The sequence below is a fragment of the Diabrotica virgifera genome, chromosome 6, assembly GCF_917563875.1.
Source record: "Diabrotica virgifera virgifera chromosome 6, PGI_DIABVI_V3a".
Lineage (NCBI taxonomy): Eukaryota > Metazoa > Arthropoda > Insecta > Coleoptera > Chrysomelidae > Diabrotica > Diabrotica virgifera.
In genome coordinates this window covers 38,721,714-38,743,296 of record NC_065448.1, presented here as the reverse complement: position 1 = coordinate 38,743,296, position 21,583 = coordinate 38,721,714, and the positions used below count along the sequence as shown (strand labels likewise).

Sequence of the window (21,583 nt, the reverse complement as noted above, 5' to 3'; positions counted from 1 at the left end):
GATCTTCCACTTTTGTTTCGAACTTTCTGTGGCTAGATATTTAGACTCTATCATTTGTTATCTGACCATTCACATCTACTTATATCTCAGTAGATTTACTGGTATAACCATTCATTTTGTCTTTTTTGGGGAAATTAACATGTTAAATTTTCTGGTGGTTATATTAAATTGGTACAGCATACATTATCAATCATCTTTACTTTGAGATATTAGTAGATATAGTACAGAGTTGTCTGCATAGAAGATTCTTTTAAGCTGTTTTTTTTTTCATTTGGTATCCTTTTTTCATTCTTACTCTTTTATATAATTTCATCTATGATCAGATTGAACAACAGAGGGCTCAGGGAATCCCCCTGTCCTACCCCATTGCCAGCTTCAATTGGGTCAGTTACTTCTTCTGCTTTTACTTTTATTGTGTTGTTCTGGTAGATATTTTCAATCATTTTGATTATTACTGTTTTAAGGGACTATCCTAGTGTAAAGTTACAAAATTCATATACTTTTTTTTGGTAATTTCTAAAATAAAAAGTACTGTACCTACCAATTATTATTTTGAAAATTTGCACGAGCATTTATTATAAAAATACGTATATGTAAAACAATTTTCATAAAATAATATTGAAAATTAAACGATTTATGCGCCATCTACTGGCACCGTGAAAATAAAAACATAACTCCACTGCTGCAGTAATTGGGACTAATAGAGATCCTGAAACATAAAATTTCAAAGTGATTATTGAAATATAAGATATTAGACCAATAAGAATCTGTTTTTAGGTGGATGTGAGAGGTGGCATTCAGATTTTTGCGAATAAAGTTAGGTGATAACTTCGTTAATAATAATTGATTTATGCTCCTTCTTAAATATGCCCGGAACATTAATAAAAAAAATAAAATATTTAAAAATTTCAAAAAAGTTCGTTTTTTTTTCTACTTTTTCTGCTTATAACTTAAAAACTATTCATTTTAGAAAAAAGTCCTATAGGAATAAAACAAAGATAATTAAATTTTCTATCAGATGCGATTGGTTAAAAATGTCTTAATTTATCACCCTTGCTTCAAAATAGCAATCAATATAAAATAAGGGGGCAAAACAAGCCTGTCCTTATTCAATGATTTTCCATCACTTAGGTTACACTTGGAACCTTCCTAATTCGCCTAGAAAATTTTTGTAATGTGCTAAAACCGTACACCAAATTTCATTAAAATTGACTTACTAGAATTTGCATAATTTTGCAATCTAAACTTTTTTTAAAAAATTAAAATTTTTAAAATCTTGCACAACAAAAACTAGAACATACAAAGATTTGTCAATTTTTTTACATATAAAAAGTACTCCACCTATCTAATGCACTTTACAGAATTGAAATCGGATTATTTAAGCAGCCTCAGCAATGTTTTAAAGTTATAAACAATTTTTTGGCTTATAAACAAATTAGTGCTGTGGCCAGGAGGGGGTGCTACGAGCTGATCCGGATGTCGATAAGATTGTTATAAACACAGAACTTGAGGAATTACATAATATCGATTTTTCGCAAAATAAAACATTTTTTTTGTATTTCTTGGGTAATTCTAAGCAAAAAATGTTCTTACAAGTTTTTTCGTAGGATGCATAGTTTTCGAGATAAACCCGGTGGAACTTTCAAGAAATCGAGAAATTGCAATTTTTGAACGCGAATAACGTTTGATTAAAAAATAAAATATCAATTCTGCTGACAGCATTTGAAAGTTTAAGTCAAATTATACCGGTTTTAATTATTTGCATTGCTAAAAATTATTTTTTTTATTATTGAACAAAGCTATTTGTTTATAAGCCAAAAAATTGTTTATAAATTTAAAACATTGCTGGGGCCCCTTAAATAATCCGATTTTATTTCTGTAAAGTGTATTAGATAGGTAGAGCACCTCTTTATATGTAAAAAAATTAGCCAACTTCTAAATGGGCTACTTTTTGTTCAGAAAGATTTTAAAAAAGTTTAACTTTTTTAAAAACATTTAGATTGCAAATTTATTATGCAAAATTTATTAGGTCGATTTTAATGAAATTTGGTACACGATTTAAGTATGTTACAAAGAATTTCCTAAGCTAATTACTAAGGTTCTAAGTGCCACCAAAGTGGTTAAAAAATATTGAATAAGAACAGACTTATTTTGCCCCCTTATTTTGTATTTATTGCTATATTGCAGAAAAGGTAATACCTTAAGACATTTTTTACCAGTCGTAGATCATGCAAAATTCAATTATCTTTATTTTATTTCTCTACGACTTTGTTCCAAAACGAATCGTTTTAGCAAAGAAAGCAGAAAAAAATCGATGTTTTTCGAAATTTTTAAATATTTTAATTTTTTTATTAATGTTCCGGGCATATTTGAGAAGGAGCATAAGTCAATTATTATTACTGAAGGTGTCACCTAACTTTATCTGCAAAAATCCGAATGCCACCTCTCACATCCAAAAATAGACGTTTTTTCGCAGATCCTTACTGGTCTATAATATTTCCTATACCATGAACTAGGTTTTTGGAAAAATATTAAAATTTGGAAAAATGATTAAGTGTTGAAATTTTTTTTTTAAATTAGCTAAAACATTTTCAGTTTTAAAAACCGCCAAATTGACATTTTTTATACGATCAAGAAACCCCTAGTTGATGGTACAGAAAATAACTTATATTTTAATAATAACTTTGAAATTATATGTTTCAGGATCTCTATTAGTCCCAATCACTGCAGCAGTGGAGCTATGTTTTTATGTCCTCATTGCCACTAAATCGTTTAATTTTTAAATTTTTTTTTTTGAAAATTGTTGTACATGTACTTCTTTTTATAATAAATACTCATGCAGATTTTCAAAAAAATCGGTACAGTACTTTTTATTTTAAAAATTCCGAAAAAAGTATATGAATTTCATACTTTTACACAAGGATAGACCCTTAATACAATAAACAAAACAGTTACTTTTGAAAAGCAAACAAAATAAATATGTAAAAATATGTTGAATAATAATGTTGAATTAATATGTTGCATACTTACTGGTTTGTATTGTAAAGCTGTAATGTATGCTTGTACTGCTTGTTCCATATCACCGGCTGCTACTAAGGCAGCAGCCAAATTAATGTACCCATCAATGAAATCTGGTTTTAGTCTGACAGCATGCCTGTAATTTTCCAAAGCATCACTGAGTTGACCTCTTTCTTTATATACATTTCCAAGATTACTGTAAAAAGGTAAAATCAGTTTTTAGGGGCAATTAAAGCTCATGCATACATATAATATATGGAAACATGTAATAGTGACTGATTTGTCTGCATAAAGATAGGACTAGCTCAGAATTACTATTGCCAGTAGTACAATTCGACATTACTGATTATAATATACAGTGATGAGCACACTAATAACCGACTAAATAGTTCAAAAGATGGAAAACATGTTAAGTTGTGAGATAAAAAGAAATGATACTAGTGAAGTTTGGAAATTTAGCGATAAAAACCTATAAATTTACATTATATTTATTGTTTCCCATCTTGAGACGTATCAAAGGAGTATGTCAATTAAAACTGTCACTGTCATAGTGGCAGTTGCCAAACTCGTCCGATACATCTAAAGGTGGGAAACAATAAGTAGAATGTAAAGTTATAGGTTTTTATCGCTAAATCTCCCACCTCCACTAGTTTTATCTCACAACTCAATGTGTTTTCCGTCTTTTGCGTTATTTTGCCGGTTATTAGTGCGCTCATCACTGTATACTAATGATTCTTACAAACTAAAAGATTTGCACTGAAGAAATTTAACAGTTCAAATCTAAAAGTGTAGAATTGACAAGACACTATTTGAGGTGTATAGAATCAAAACTCGCTTTCTCCAAATTTTTCATTTGTCACAAATCGCTAAAAACTTGTAAAAACAAGCCATTACAGTTATCACATGGATTTAAGTTTCATATTATAGAATTTAAGCGTAAAAATTGACATTACATAATGAGTGAAACCCATAATCCATATGTCAATAATTGCAGTAGAACCTCGATTATCCGTCAGGGCACCGGACCAAGGGTATGACGGATAATCGAAAAAAATTCATAGTACAACTCTCAAATTTCATTTGTATGGTTTGTTTGACAATATAAGGGGATTTGTGTTCGTACAATCAAATCAATTTAAAATATTCTGAAATCTGTGTTTGTTTTACTGTTGCTTCACATTTGCGACAGCTGAATTTCTTAATCGGCATAAGATCATGCAATCTACTTTATTGGCTTCTTCTTGTTGAGAATACCACTCGATGAATTATTGCATATGCGATGCAGCTTCTCTAGATTATTTACGCAAATCTATGTTAGTTACAATAGGTTCATCAATATAGCTACAGTCAAATTCCAAGCCTGTGTCAGCTTCTGAATCTGTTTGGTCCGCCTTTGTTGCCATTTCAATGATTTCTTTATCTGTCAGCAATGGATAGCCGTTTGTGTCCTCATCACAAATCAAATTAGCTTTTTTTTATTTTTTTGCATTAAAATTATTGCTAATGTAGTCAATACAACTTTTGTATGTACCCTGACGGTTAACAGAGGTGACGGTTAATGGAGAGAAGGTTAATCGAGGTTCCACTGTAATTGACATTTTTGTTTGAAGAAAGCGAGTTTTGAAGCAGACTTTTGGAGAAAGCAAGTTTTGAAACAAACTCGTTAGGAGAAAGCAAGTTTTGAAACTAACTTGTTAGGAGAAAGCAAGTTTTGAAACAATTCACTTTTTTGGAAATGGAATTTTACAACTTTTGTTTTTTGCCGATTTAATAGAATAAAAAAAAAGAAATCAGCTTGATAGTGGTACAACAGATCTAATTGGTTCCAATGACGGTATAATCCCTTTTATTCTTAGTTTTTGCCCATTCATTTTGCGTCAGTGTTTTTTCCTTGCCTCTTTACCAGTACCTACAGGAGTCAATTGAACATCCATTACGAATAGAAGAATATTAGGTACTATAATACTACTTATTTTAAAAGAAAAAAAATATGCAAATAGTTAGTATTAAAAGTTGATAGCTGATAAGTAGTAAACAAACACTGACGTTTCATTAGACAAATAGAGTGATTAAATATATGTAAGTCTCCTCCACTCACTTTACACTCTTCCTATTGGTCGGTTGGAGAAAGGCAGATTTCACGCAAAACTGTCACAGGAGAAAGACGGGTTTGATTCTAAAGCCTTCTTTCAACATTGAATTTATATTGGATAAAGCTAATTTTGAGTCAAACTAGTTCTGGATTCGTGTAGGGTTCAACAAACAAACTCAACAAACAGATTCAGAAAATATAAACAACTCAAGTTTGGCCATGGATGGAGAAAGAGAGGTTTTGATTCTATATCCTTCATTTGTAATTTCATTATTACAGAACGTCAATAGTGGTTGAATAGTGATCAGTGTTAGCAAAAATGTATTTTTTATTAGAATTCTTATTTTAGTTTTTAACACATTGGCTGCCAAAATGTTAAAACAAAACTGGCTCCCTATGGCCACGAGTCTCCCGTAACTATGCTTTTGAGACAACTACAGTGTGTCACGTAGCTGTTATCAACAACATGAGACACAACATTTGTGACTCATGACAGCCAATGTGTTAAAAGTTATATTAGACACTACTTTATGTTTAAAATGTTTTATATTATGCTAAAACTTACCTGTAGGCTTCTGCTAGAAGGGGATTTTGTTTAATTGCCAAACTACTAAATTGAGCTGATTTCTCTAATCTCCTACATTGAAAATGAATGCTAGACAATAACAATAAGACACCTGTATTTGTCTGATCTTGTCTCCACAACTGCATGCAGTGCCTTTCTGCATTTTCGTAATCTCCAGCTTGGTACTCACGATGAGCAAGCTCTAACAGTCCTTAAATATAAAATATTTTATTTGTATTTTATAAACATAGATTACCTATACTTATATTATGTTTACATACTTCGATAGCCATATACAGGGTGTAACAAAAATTCAGGTCATAAATTAAGTCACATATTCTGGGACCAAAAATAGATCGATTGAACCTAACGTACCTTAGTCCAAATGTGCACATAAAAAAAGTTATAGCCGTTTTAAATACAAAATACCAATGACTAGAATATATAGAATGGGATAACCTGTTTCGTGGTAGAGATCTTTCTGACATGATCGCTATGTTTTATGACATTATTTACTCTCTCATTGAACATTTCACTCCAGTTAAATATTTTAGTACTAAGAAATTTCCTTGTTGGTATTCTTCTGAGCTTAAGCAATTGTTAAAGGAAAAAATAAAAGCTTATAAAATTTATAAAACCTTAAAGACTCCTGAAAGCTATGCTGATTTTTGTCATCTGAGAACAAATTGTAAAAATCTATCTAAATGCTGTTATGACAATTACATACGTTTCACCGAATTTTCTATACAAAATAACGCAAGGCATTTTTGGAAATTTGTAGGTAGCAAGCGTGAAAACAATTGTATACCTGACTCAATGACCCTGAATGACTCTGTAGCTTCATGTGGCAATGATATTGCCAACTTATTTGCAGATCACTTTTCATCAGTTTATAGTGATATTACTTTAAATTGCAATGTTGACCATATTCAGTCTCAACTCAATATCTCATCATATCGTATCCAGATTTCCAAAATTTACGAAAAGCTTTCATCATTAAGTGTCAACAAGGGTCCTGGGCGTGATGGTATACCACCTAATTTTCTTAAGGAATTCAGTTTTGTACTATCGCGACCTTTGTTTCATATATTTAATAAATCTTTGGATGTAGGTCAGTTTCCAGACTTTTGGAAACTTTCTTATGTCACACCAATATATAAATCTGGTAATAAATCTAATATTAGTAATTACCGCCCTATATCTATTCTTAGTGTTATACCAAAGGTGTTTGAGAGTATTATAACTGATTTCCTCACCTTCGATAGCTCCGGGATCCTAAACTCTCAGCAATTTGGTTTTACTACAGGTAAGTCTGCTGAACTGAGTTTGTTGACCTATGTTGATTTTCTGTCTGAAGCCTTGGAGGAGGGACTTCAAGTTGATTCAATTTATACTGACTTTTCCAAGGCCTTTGACAGAGTAAATCATGAACTCCTGATTCAAAAGCTTAGCTCCTATGGCATAAGTGGACCTTTGTTGCAGTGGTTACAGAGTTATTTAACCGAAAGATTTCAACAAGTTCGAGTAAACCACTTTTACTCACAAACCTTTCCAGTTAAGTCAGGTGTACCACAGGTGTACCACAGGGGTCCCATTTGGGTCCATTACTCTTTAATATATTTATTAATGATATTACCAACTGTTTTCACGATTGTAACGCCTTGCTATTTGCTGATGACTTGAAGTGCTTTAAAGTTATAAAAAATCATTATGATGCTGCCATATTGCAATCAGAACTGAATAACCTCTCTGCATGGTGTTCACTTAACGGTATGAACCTTAATTCAATCAAATGTCATGTAATTAACTTTAACCGTACTCACCACCCAATATTATCAAACTATTACATTGATGGCCAATTGCTCAACACTGTTAATAGAATCAAGGACTTGGGGATTACACTGGAAAACTCTCTTTGTTGCAATACTCACATCATCAATGTCATTCAAACATCTATGAAAATGCTGGGTTTTGTAAAAAGAACAACTCGTGATTTTACAAACATATCCAGTATTAGAGTTCTTTACTTCTCTTTGGTCAGGTCTCACCTTGAGTATTGTTCTTCAGTGTGGTCCCCACACTACTTGGTCTACATTAGGAAACTTGAACAAGTCCAAAATAGTTTCTTCCGTTACATTGCTTTTAAGCTTCATACCTATCAAGATTACGCTGTATGGCAGCATCAACTGCAGGTCCCTTCTCTTGCAAGCAGGAGAAAACAAAGGGACCTTTTGCTATTATTCAAGATCTTAAATGGTATATGCAGTTGTTCTCAACTACTTAATAAGATCGCACTGTTTCTACCACCTCGCACCACTAGACAAGTGCGAACATTTTATGTACCATTCCACAGGTTTAATTATTCACTTTTTTCATTCGTACCCAGAGTCTTGAATTTAGCAAACTCCCTTTGCAATTTACAACTGTTCGACAACTCCATCAGTCGTTTTAAAAGAAATTTAGATGGGATCAATATTTGAGTGAAGCGTCTGTAATTTGTTAACTTGGTTTTGTAATTTGTTAACTTGGTTTTATGATATTATTTCATAGTACATATTTACTTCTAATATTATATTTATATTTCTGTATGTCTGTTTTTTATATTATATTATGTTATTGTTTTTTTTCTGTACACTATGTATTTTTGTAGAATTGGGCTTGCCCGTAAAATAAATAAATAAATAAATAAATAAATAAAATGAAAATCGATTTTTTCCTATATGTATATCGAAAACTATTAGAGGTTTTTTATTGAAAATGGACATCGATGGCTTAGTGTGAAAACCTCATATCTCATTTTTTTTGGAAAATGACATTTTGGTGGTTTTAGTTTGAAAACCTTGTATCTCACGATTTACAACTGTTAGAAAAAATCCAAATACATCACACTATTTTCTACAGCCGAAAAAAGAAACCACGTATATCAATTGCTCTCTTGATTTAGTGTGAATACCACGTATATTTATAACCAAGAAATTTGGTACTTAATTTGAAGTGGTTGTTTAAGAAATTCGACTTGGAAAAATGTTTTTTTGTGAACAACAAAAGGTAGTCCGACATATAGCAACATTTTATAAACCTTAAATCAAAAGATTTGTACTGTATCAGCCTAGTATTTTAAGGTGTGCAATAAGCTATGAAAAATGAAAACCTCGTAAATAATCATAAACACAACCTCATTTTAGATGAAAAACACGTATATCAAGATATACGAGGTTATCATACTTACTTGGGCAAAGGCAAGGATATTTATGTGTTTTTCATAGTTAATATTTGTATTTTCAATTTAATAGCAACATTTAACACTTTCAGCTTTGGGCCAAGATCAGATATTTGTCTCAATGTGCTCAAATTAAAATATGTAACAGTAGTTTTTGTTTTTAGATTATATTATGCAGAAAATCAATTTTTTGCCTCTCCTGTAAAATTGTAATTTAATGAGATACGAGGTTTTCACACTAAGCCATCGACATGTAGCATTTTTATGGCAGGAACATCTTTAAAAAAAATTATAGTGAAATGTGTGTACCCCATAAAAACTTTATGACTGTTTTGTTCCCTTAAACCCCCCAAACTTGTGTGTACGTTCCAATTCAATTATTATTGTGGTATCATTAGTTACACACATTGTTTTTAAAACTTTTTTTTGCCTCTAAGTACTTTTTCGCAAAGCCAGTTTTTATCGAGATAGTTTGAATATTTGTCAAATCTACCACATATTATTTGTATATATGGTTAAGTACGATTATAGAGACCTGGTAATACAGTAGAACCCCGATTATCCGGGTGCGGATTATCTGTGCTGCGGATTATCTGTGCTATGATTTTCTATTACTCAAGTTGGAAAGTTAAAATTGGTTGGAAAGTTACCTACAATGCAGGATTCAGTATGTGAAAATAAAAAATTTTACTTCCATTCCTATAAACGCAAGTTCTGGCGTCCCACAGGGGTCACATTTGGGACCCTTACTATTTAATATTTTCATTAACGATGTAGCTTCATGTTTTAAATATTGTAAGTTTTTATTATTTGCTGATGACCTGAAATTATTTATGGACATTTCTGAATTATCTAACTGTTTCAAGTTACAAGATGATTTAAATTACTTTATTAATTGGGCTACCAATAATGCCATGTCTTTAAATCCACGCCAATGTTTTACAATAACTTTTTCGAGATCAACAAATCCTGTAAATTTTGTTTATAATATTAATTCTGTTCCTTTAGAGAAAATTAGTGAAATCAAGGATCTAGGAGTAATTTTTGACAGTTCTTTGACATTTGTCTCACACTTAAGATCTATTATTAGTAGAGCTTTGAAAACTTTAGGATTTATAACTAGAAACTCTAGAGAATTTTCTGTTTCTACATTCAGGACTTTGTATTTATCTTTAGTACGCAGCATCCTATTGTATGTTTCACCAGTGTGGTCACCTCATTATCGATCACATATTTTATCTTTGGAAGCAGTCCAGAATAGGTTTTTGAGAACTTGTCGGTGGACATTACATATGCCTCAATTTTCTTCTTATCAGAGAATAAATAATCATTTAAAGTTGTTGTCTATTGAAAAAACTTTAATTATTAATGATATTTTATTTCTTCATAAAATCTTGGAGGGTAATATAACTTGCCCGGATTTGTTGGAGCTAATCAACTTTAAATTAAACATTATAAATATTAGAGATAAACCATTATTCTCAATTAGTTTTCATCATACTAACTACGGATATAATAGTCCTATACCTAGATTTCATAGACTGGGTAATAAAATTAATAAAACTACAGATCTGCTGGGAGTTAGTCAAACCAGGTTTAAGAACCAGCTGAGGGAGTATTTAATGTAATATGTTGTTGTGATATATTTATTTGTTAGGAACCAACTGAGGGAGTATTTATGTAATTTATGTATTTTATATAATTTAAGTATTTTATGTTGGTAATATGTTATTGTGATATATTTACTTGTTAGTAGGTTAGTGTTAAAAATGTCTATATATCTTTATATTGTAAAAAGGAGATTTTCCGTTAAATAAATAAATAAATAAATAAATAAACATATGTATTATATATAAGAAATACATGTTCGGATTATCCGTGCTTTTCAATTATCCGTGCTTTTCAATTATCCGTGCCACCCTTCGGTCCCGAGGAGCACGGATAATCGGGATTCTACTGTAATATGAAAATTTATTTATAATTTACATTTTTAGGTATCTTCTAAAAAAGAAGCCACATCACAATAAAATGTACCATATCGAAAAAATACAAAGAGGCAAAAAATATTTAAAAACACTGTCTTTAACTAATGGTGCCACAATAATAGTGTAATTCGAACGTACACAAACATTTGGGGGGTTTAAAGGAACAAAATCCCCATAAAATTTTTATGTAAACATATTAAAAAGAAGCCGCATCTCGATAAAAACTGGCTTATCAAAAAATACTAAGAGGCAAAAAAGTTTTAGAAACGTATTTAACTAATGGAAGCTGAATAATAATTAAATTGGAACATACACAAGTTTGGGGGGTTTTAAGGGAACAAAACCCCCATAAAATTTTTATGGGGTACACAAATTTCACTATAACTTTTTTTAGGTGCACATTTGGACTAAGGTAAGTTAGGTTCAATCGAGCTATTTTTGGTCCCAGAATATGTGATTTAATTCATGACCTGTATTTTTGTTACACCCTGTATAATGGCAATCAATAATATTATTTATTGTGCAATCTGGTAAAAAATATTGAATGAACAACTGTTGTATAAATATGGTTACTAAGTATTAATTATTAACATGTTAAGCCTGGTCATGAATTTTTTTTGTGAGATCTGTGAACCAGCAATTAATTTTAATACTGCTGTGAGAGACAAGGTAAGGTCACGCCAAGATCACAGCACTGTTAGATAGATGCTGTCTCACGCGAGGCTTATTGTGTTAACAACTACTTCTGTTCAAATTGAACTCATAAGAGGAAAAATTAAAAGAGAGAAGATTTAACAATATTCTTCACAACTGGCTGTTTATAATGATAAATATTAGATCAATCTTACATTGCAACAGTTGCCTGAAAAACTAAATGAAAGGCACCAAAGTTTTAGGTGCTTCCAAAAAAGATCCCTCAAGAACAATTAAAAGGAGTTTTCAATAACGATTTAGTACACCCAGAAACATTTGAATTCGTCAGCAGATGAAGCAATAATGAAAAAATTCATAAAACATATAGAAAAACAATATAACTTCTTGAAAGATCAATGAAAAATTCCAAAATATTGATCGTAAAATTGACTACACCTTTAAAAATGAATAAAACGCTGGACAGAAGGGCCCCCTGAGAACTTTATCGTACCGATCTATTATCGTTATCGTACTATATACTGGCATTCTATAAAAATAACAAAGTTACTCGTTATTTTGATATTTTAGAAACACCTTGTATACTTGAAAATGTTTTATGGTTCTACGCATCATTAATTCCTGCATTTGAGAAAATGTTCGGGGACACACTATAGATTATTGCATAAATCAATAGAATATTAGTCATACTTTCATTTCAAATTAGTTCATTTTTCTGAGAAATTAATAGTTTACAATATTTGCATTTTACTGCATGGATTGTAATGAAATTTTGGGAGTAGCCCAAAGCCCAATCTCCTAATTCAAAGTCTATCCTATATACTATATACTATGGCGCTTTTATCATGGGGGCGGTTCCCACCACTTCTCGGGGATAGAACATTTTTATTTTCGAATTGCATGGAGCAAAAGAAAGAATTTTAAGAAAATTTAAAAATGCGCTCTATAATTTGATCTTATTTTTTTCACGCGTCCAACTTTTTGAAAGTAGAAATAAAACTATATTAAGAGGTATTGCAAAAGAAAAACAATGCATTTAAATTCTGGTGAATGAGGGGTTAAATGTGTGTACTTCTCATTTTTCCTTAAAGTACATTAGTCATATCTTTTTTTGCACCATATCTCGCTTAGTTTGAATGTAACCGACATTTAACGGTGCTCGTTTTAAAGGCCTTTTCAAACACTACAAAAGCATGAGCACTTTGAGCATGCACCAAAAAACAAACTCTTTTTACCTACCATATCTCTTTTTGTATTATAAATAGAAAATTTACGAAGGAACGAATCCCTTTTTTATTTATAATCTTAAAAATTTTTTATAGTGTTTTTAGTTTGATGCATAGTTTTTAAAGTATTCACAAAAAACCGTCCGAAAACGTGTCATTTTTGAATGAAAATGGCCAATTTTCAACTACGCATAACTCAAAAAGTATCGAGTTCTCAAAAAAAAGTATAGATCAGTTTTTGCTTAAAAATAGGTTCTCTAGCCACTTCCATGCTTATTTTTACCAACAAATTTTCCACCCCCTTGAAGGGGTGGGAATTGCCCCAAGATAAAAGCGCCATAGTATATAGGGTAGATTTTGTTTCTTGAGCTATTCCCTACTTACTGTGAAAATATCAAGTACATCGATGTAGTAGGATGGAATTCGGAGCCAAATACCCCCATTGACTGCCCTATAATAATGCTCTGCTATGATCGCGTGAGAGGGGACACACACAAGATTCTAGCAAAATTTCAATTTTCTGTAACTTTTCGAGTTTTTGAGTTACAGCAACGAGTTTTATGTCATTGGAAAGGTAATTTTACATTCTTTCAAAATATGTAAAAATATACAGGGCGTATCTAAAAAATTAAGATTTTTTTTTTCATTTCCGGTTCAACCGGAAGCCATATTGTGGGTAAAATTTATTATGCTAATAGATAATAAAGTACTATATATGTCTGCCAAATTTCAAATTTTAGTTTCTATTACAGAGACAGTTACGGGCACTCGAATATTTTTTTATAAAAAATTCATAACTCCCCTCCTATGAAGAGTTAAGAAATCTGACTAATGTTATTCAATTTACCGACAGGATATCAAAAATATATCAAAAAATAAACAAATTCCTTGGAGTCATTTTTGAGAAAATCTAGTTCAAACTTATGTCAAATTTTGACCCCTTAAATATAGGCAACCCATAACTTTTTCTGAAAAACGATAATATTCTTGTTATAGCCCCATCACAGAAGGGACCGTAATGCAACTACCAGTGATGCTTCAAGGGGTGGTGGTGTGTTGATCGCTGTCGCTAAGAATATCCCTGCTCAATTGGTGGAGTCAAGCCCCGGCCTGGAGCAATTATTTGTTCAAATTGGCTCTGGTTCTAATAAAACCGTTATAGGATGTGTATATATTCCACCAAGATCATCTCCAGAAAAATACCAACTTTTCAGTGACAATATTGACAGCCTCTCTGAAAAGTACCAATGCCCAATGCTCCTACTTGGAGATTTTAACTTGCCGAAGGCCTCATGGACATTTGACCAGTTCTGTTCTCATGCCATCTACTCTCCAGATACTTTGCACCAGGATGCCGAATCAATTGAGGTAATGTCAAACTCAGTGCTGTTTTTGTGACGGTACGTGCCGGTACAGCGTACCGGTACCTCTTGGGACAAAAAATAAGAAAACAACAAAATTATAGACAAATTCCTGAATTTTGCCTTGCTCCCAAACAGCTTTAACACGCTCCCTTATTGAGGTTAAATTTAAAAAGTTTTCCCGGGGGTGGGCCCCGCTTATGAACAATCCCCAGACCCCCCGGAACACTGCGTACCGGAACCTACATTGTTACAAAAATAGCACTGGTCAAACTTATGTGCTTTTCACAATTTGTACCAACTTAACAATGTTCCCAACCATTTGGGCAAAACCCTGGACCTGGTTTTTGATTCGAATGCCCTTTCAGTAGTTGTGACTTTGGCAGATGATGCTCTGGTCCCCGAGGATAGTTACCATCCACCCCTGAATATAACATTAAGAATATCAGATAGTCATACTAATTTAGTTAATGCAACCAAGGATGAATATTATTATGACTTCAAGTTAGCAGACTTTAATTTGTTAAATAGCTATCTTGGAGAGGTTAATTGGGACATGATATTATTAAAACATTCTATCAATGACATGCTTAATATTTTTTATGATGTTCTTTACACAGTTATACACATGGTAGTACCACAAAAGAAAGTGTCTCAAGGATACTTTCCAAGATGGTTCTCTCAAGAATTAAAAAATGTTATTATTTTAAAAAAGCAAGCACACAAAGCATTTAAAGAATCTGGGAGTAGGTATGAGTATTTTACTTTTTCAAGATTAAGATCACAATGTAAAGTCCTATCTAAAACTTGTTACAATGAATTTGTGTCCAGCTCAGAAAATGCTATTGTCAATGAGAGTAATGTGAAAAAATTCTGGTCCTATGTCAACTCACAACGAAAATCTAATGATTTACCATCTGAAATGTTTTACAACGAGGTGAGTTGCCAACTGGGGCCTGATCTTCCAGATCTATTTGCAGATTATTTTAAAACTGTTTACTCAACAAAAGTTTGTCAGGCCGTTGAATCTTTATCTTTTAATGATATCAGCATAAATGATCTTCAAATCAGTATTTCAACAATTTATGAAGAGATTTGTAATCTAAATACCAACAAGAGTCCAGGGCCAGATGGAATACCCCCATTATTCTAAAATCATGTAGTTTCGTACTTTCTCGTCCTCTCTATATGATATTTAACTCTTCTTTAAAGTCTGGTTATTTTCCTGAGTTTTGGAAGACTAGCTTCTTGACCCCCATATACAAATCAGGAAATAAAGCTGATGTGTGCAATTATAGGCCAGTTTGCAATTTAAATGTAATTCCAAAACTATTTGAAAAAATAGTAACAAAATATCTTACATCAGTGTTATCATCAACAATAATACCCCAGCAGTATGGATTTCTAAATGGAAGGTCTACTGAGCTTAATTTACTAGTTTACAGTGAGTTTCTGTCAGGTGTCTTGGATGGTGGTGGTGAGGTACACAGTATATACACTGACTTTTCTAAGGCATTTGACAGGGTAAATCATACAATTTTATTGGATAAGCTGAGGACAGCAGGTTTGGGTGGTAGTTTGTTGAGCTGGATCGGCAGCTATTTGTCTGATAGATCTCAAATAGTAAAGGTCAAAGGCTTTAAATCTAAGGAGATAAAAGTACCTTCTGGTGTGCCTCAAGGGTCTCATTTGGGACCCTTGTTATTTAACATCTTTATAAATGACATCCAGAGTTGCTTTCAATATTCCGAATTTCTATGTTTTGCTGATGACCTAAAATGCTTCAAAACTGTCTCTTCTACCACTGATTGTATCAACTTGCAGTCAGATTTGTCCAGACTTGTGGACTGGTGTGAAAGAAATTGCATGGATTTAAACCCAAAAAAATGCCTCACTATGTATTTCTCTAAAAGGCGTATCCCCTTGGCTTTTCCCTATGAAATTTCTAACACCATCTTGATCAATATGTCAGCTACTAAGGATCTTGGAGTCTTATTTGACAATGCTCTATCCTTCAGATTTCATATCGCAGAGATTGTTTCTAGAGCCCTTAAAATGGTTGGCTTTGTCAAGAGATCTACAAGAGATTTTACAAATCTCTCGGCAATCCGCCTATTGTATTGTTCATTGGTCAGACCCCTATTGGAGTATGCTTCTTCAGTCTGGAATCCCCTCTATACATGCCATGTACACAAATTAGAACAAGTGCAAAGAAGATTTTTGCGGTATTTGGCCTTTAAGGCTGGTGTGGATCCCCCTGACAACTACCATTACAACTATGATTCACTTCACACGAGATTTTCTCTCCCTCCTCTCCAGATTCGCAGGCAATGTAGGGACTTACAGAATTTATACAAAGTTTTTAATGGTATTGCTGATTGCCCAGATCTACTGTACTGTATTGGTTTGGCAGTGCCGTCAAGGAATACTAGATTTCACCTCATGTTTCAACAACCTTTATGTAGAACTAATGTAAAGTTTAATAGTTTTAGTTCAAGGTCTGTAAGGACAGCCAATAACTTATCTCCGAACATTGATTTCAGTATAAGTCAAAGTCGCTTTGTGTGCTTTCTTAAGGATTTAACGCTTGGGGAAGAACACTAATTTATAAATTTATAGGTATATTTATGGGTAGCTAGGTGATTTAGTGTTAAGTGTCCAAATAATATTTGTCAATTTATTACCTGTGATAATGTCTGTGTAATGTTACCATTTTGTGATTGTAATTAAGTATATTTACATATTTTTATAATTTATTTTGAGGTTTAATGTATATTTTAGCTCTTAAATTATTCTGTAATAATGGGTAAGGCCCGTAAAAAAAATAAATAAATAAATAAATAAATCTTTAGGCTATATAAATGTTTTTTCAAATTAAATTTATCTTAAACAAGTTTTTAGATTGGTAGGGAAATGTATCGGGTGGGCGGTCGGCCATGCTGGCCGCCATTTTGGATTTGGAAATGTCAAATTCCGTATTTCTATTTACCTGTCGATGAGCTAATTTTAAGTTAAATTTCATTCGTTTCGGTCAAAATTTGCAAAAATGGGTCCCAAATAACCCCCCTATTTCGGCCCCCCTTTGAGAGGTTTTTTTCAAAAGCTTAGTTTCTCGACAAAATTCTCTTAAACTTACTAATACCGAATTTCATCGAAATCGGTCCAGTAGTTTTTGCTGGGCATTGGCGACATACGTACGTACGTACTTCCGACATGTTTTTTTTATTTGCTTTTTAGACTCAGCGGGACTCAAATCGTCGAAAAAAAGTGAAATCTGAAAAAAAATTTTTTGCACGATCCTATAACTTTATCTATTATACTCATACTGCGTATGTAGTACGATAAAGTAAAAAAGAACAATGAAAAACTTTAAATGTAAAGTAGTTTTCCAAAATATTATACTTAAGGTACAAAAAATGAAAAAGGCACTCAATAAGAAAGGAGTCCCTGGTGAATATGTAAAGATGGTGAGGGATATGTATGAGGGAGTAACGACTAGTGTTAGGACAGGTGTGGGAGAGACTGATAAATTTCATGTGAAAGTAGGATTGCACCAAGGCTCTGTGCTTAGTCCGTATTTATTCTCATTAGTTTTGGACCAGATAACAGCGAAACTACAGGGTAACATTCCATGGTGCTTAATGTATGCTGATGATGTCGTGTTAGTAGGAAATAGTGAAAGAGACTTAGAACAAAAACTGGAACAGTGGAGACAAGCTCTGGAGGAAAAAGGTTTAAAACTTAGTAGGACAAAAACAGAGTATTTGGAATGTTCATTTAAAGATGGAGCGACTACAAATAAAATGGTATCTTTGGATGGTGAAATGATTGTGAAAAGCAATAGTTTTAAGTACCTAGGATCGGTATTACAGAGTAATGGAGAAATAGATGGAGATGCATGCAGTAGAATTAGGGCTGGATGGATGAAGTGGAAAGAAGCGAGTGGTGTGTTGTGTGACAGAAAAATTCCAATGAAGCTGAAGGGAAAATTCTATAAAACAGCCATAAGACCGGCTATGATGTACGGAACTGAATGTTGGGCAGTGAAAAAGAAAGAGGAACAACGAATGCATGTGGCGGAAATGAGAATGCTTAGATGGATGAGTGGAGTGACAAAGAAGGATAAAATTAGAAATGAGTATATTAGGGGAAGTCTAGGTGTGGCACCAATTGATGCCAAAATGAGAGAGCATAGGTTAAGATGGTTCGGTCATGTTCAACGTCGAGACGTTAATCACCCAATACGAAGAATAGCTGAAGTGCAGATTCCTGGAAGGAGTAGGAGAGGAAGACCAAAGAAGACCTGGGGGGAGGCGATAAGGCAGGACATGTTGGTAAAGGGGATTAACATTGATATGACCCAAGACAGAATTGTGTGGAGAAATGCAATTAGGGAAGCCGACCCCGCATAGGGATAAGGCAAAGAGAATGATGATGTACAAAAAATGAAAATGGTATAGAAATATGTAGAACAAAATGACAGATCTATTACAAACAGGCCCGATAATGAATGAAAAATGGACAAAAGAAAAATCAACACACCATATGAGATTCAAATTGGGAACAAGCCAAAATTTTATTTTAAAATTGAGTTAATTTGATGTTTCTATTTCCACTTTGGAAATTGTTTTCAAAAAATTCAGACTCATTCATATTGACAATAATTGAATTAAATTATTCAGACATAAGTATACCTATTATATTATACATTTTAAAGTAGATTACTTTAAAACTATATTGACAATATTTATGAGTTTCGTTCCTGAGATGATTTTATTGGAAGATAGTTCATTCAAATACATGAAGTAAACTTTAACTTAAAAGTTTGCCTCAGAAAAAATCATAGCATGTGATTTGTATTTTAAAAGACTACCACATGTAATGATGACAATAGGTTTGTTCCAACACAACGAAAACCATCATGAAACAATCACGAAACTGCATGCAGATAGCAAAATAATACGTTCTATGGTTTATTTTGTATTTTTAGATATTAGTGTATTTTTTAAATAGTAGTATATTAGTTTGTTAGGTACAGTAGAACCCCAATTATCCGTGCTCCTCGGGACCGGACGTTGGCACGAATAATTGAAAAGCACGGATAATCCGAAAATGTATTTCTTATTGTAATACATATGTACTTATATCCATACATATAGCCCTACCATAAAAAGACAACAGAAAAAATAAATCTTTCATTGTGAGTCTCCCTCTCTGCGTATAGAGTTTCCGTAGTGATTTACAGTGACGCTATTTTGATAAAACCTCAAAAATCCAATTTAAGTACAGTAGAGCGTCGATTATCCGAACGTCAATCAACCGAACGACCGCTTATTCGAACTATCAACTCCCGCATCCCGCACTCGAATACCGAGCAAGCGTTAGTATTTGACGCTTAAAATATCTTCAATTTTCTTCAATATTGTATCCAAAAATAATTATGTTGTTGCAAAGACTGCACTTTTTTGTTTAGTTGCTAGTTGTCATTATCAAGATATAAATAAATATGTAGGTATATAAATATGGCTTTTATTCACTTGTGGATAAATATGTATGACTATAAATATGTATCAATATATTGTAGTTCGATTATCCGAACAAATCAGTTTTCTGAACACCTATGTCCCCCAATTAGTTCGGATAATCGACGCTCTACTGTAATAGAAAATCATAGCACGGATAATCCGCAGCCCGGATAATCCGCACGCGGATAATCGTGGTTCTACTGTACATATATTTAGAGTTAGAAATACAGAAAAAATTCCTCTGATTGAAAAAAACATTGGTTGTTTTTAAAATAAAATGTCTGGCTAATTGGCTCAGCCAAGGCCATCAAATTCACACAAAAAAGATGGGTTATTTTATTGACTGCGTTGGAACAAACCTAACAAAATTCTCCTGTTACTGATCCCCTAGTAGATCATGAGGAAAAAGTCTCATAATACATACTATCCAGACATGGACATGGATTAGGTACATGAAATCAACTTAAGAATACCCCTCCCCCTCAGACAAAAAATAAACAAAGAAATGTCAAATTTATCAACTTAATTTTATAGTAAAATTGTGGCTTATTCCTAACTAGATAGTAAATTGTAGCAAAAATAAGGGAAAATAACTCCAATTCTGTAGAAAATGGCACCTAACTTTGCAAAGATGATGAGATGATTATCAACAAGATTAGTTTAAAAAGACATGTAACTATTGGAGTAAATATCAACAAAACAATAGTATCAAAGATGAAAATGATTTGTAAAATACAATTTTTTAGAAAACAAATGATTTATTGATGAAAAAATCGTGTGGCAGAAAGTTATGGCAGTGGCAAATTATTGCATGGCAACAATTATTTAGCATTGATAAACATACCAATCACAAGTAAGAAGTAATAGAAATAAAGGTTTTGATCTATGATTATATCACCCTTTTTGCTAATTGCATAAGTTTAATTAGAGTCCATACAAAGTTTCTAATCTTAAAAAACTATTGTTCTTTTTATATACTTACCGACTGAGGACATCGGAATGGAATCATTCATTTTCGTTGAAAAGGTGCTTCCCACTGTTTGATTAACATTCACAATCAGTTTTTCCTGCATCTTAAAAAATATACGTAAATATACCACCAAATGACACAAAATTTGTTTTTCACTACACTATTCAAAAATGGATAATGGATACTTTCTTTTCTATGGCAAAATGGTTTCGTTTCCGTAGAAGAACATCTGCGTCAAATTGATACTGATTTATAAAGTGAAATAGAAATATATATATCTGTCACTGTCGCCAGAAAAATATGGCATTACATCCAATGTGAATTTAATTACAGGTACAATAATTTATTACCAGGGAAACCAAAACAAAATATATTAAAAATATATGTACAGTACTTACAGAAATGTTGAAATAATTATGTATTTCTGCATAAAATTACTCAGTTAATAATATTTTACCATTTTCTCTGTAAACCTACACTGGGAGAAATTCGATACGTCATAGATGGAGCTAGTTTGGACCAAATGTTTCAGAATGATCAGATGATAACTTAGCGAATCGCATCACAAATTTTTAGTCACGTGGTAGTACACTGTTGGACGCTATTGGTGTAAAAAGGTAAAAAGTTTTCGATTCCATTTTAAATGCATCCTGAATATATTAGCCAATCAGAATGGATTACACATGTGGACTAGGTAGCATGCGTTGCTGCAGATTTGGAAATTTCCACTCAAAAATTTTGTGAAAGTAGTCCTGAAAAGAAAAGCATATTACCCATTGTACACTGTTGTACACCCATTTTAACACAAAAGAGCAGAATCCTCGTGTACAAATCTAATTTTAGGAACTATTCATTAAATATTTTTGCTATTCTTTGATTTAAAGCTGATGTCATTTCATAAGTAAAAATACAGCAGGATTAAGTAAATACTTAGGAACAATAAATATAATGATATAGCATGTTATAAATT

General features: G+C 32.4%; 1 protein-coding gene across 2 annotated transcripts in view; it reads right to left on the bottom strand.

Moving 5' to 3' along the window:
* LOC114326160 (UDP-N-acetylglucosamine--peptide N-acetylglucosaminyltransferase 110 kDa subunit) overlaps positions 1 to 21,147 on the bottom strand; it is a 142,683-nt gene extending 121,536 nt beyond the window's left edge. The window contains exons 1-4 of one of the 2 annotated variants that reach the window (XM_028274417.2): positions 21,012 to 21,147; positions 20,626 to 20,716; positions 5,676 to 5,886; positions 3,031 to 3,214 (exon numbers count right to left, since the gene is read on the bottom strand). In XM_028274417.2, coding sequence (XP_028130218.1) covers positions 3,031 to 3,214; positions 5,676 to 5,886; positions 20,626 to 20,716 — 486 coding nt within the window. In that variant the 5' untranslated portion in view covers positions 21,012 to 21,147. Of the gene's footprint in view, positions 1 to 3,030; positions 3,215 to 5,675; positions 5,887 to 20,625 lie in introns of both variants that reach the window. The other variant, XM_028274415.2, reaches the window with a different exon arrangement.
* Between the last annotated feature and the right edge of the window lie 436 nt (positions 21,148 to 21,583).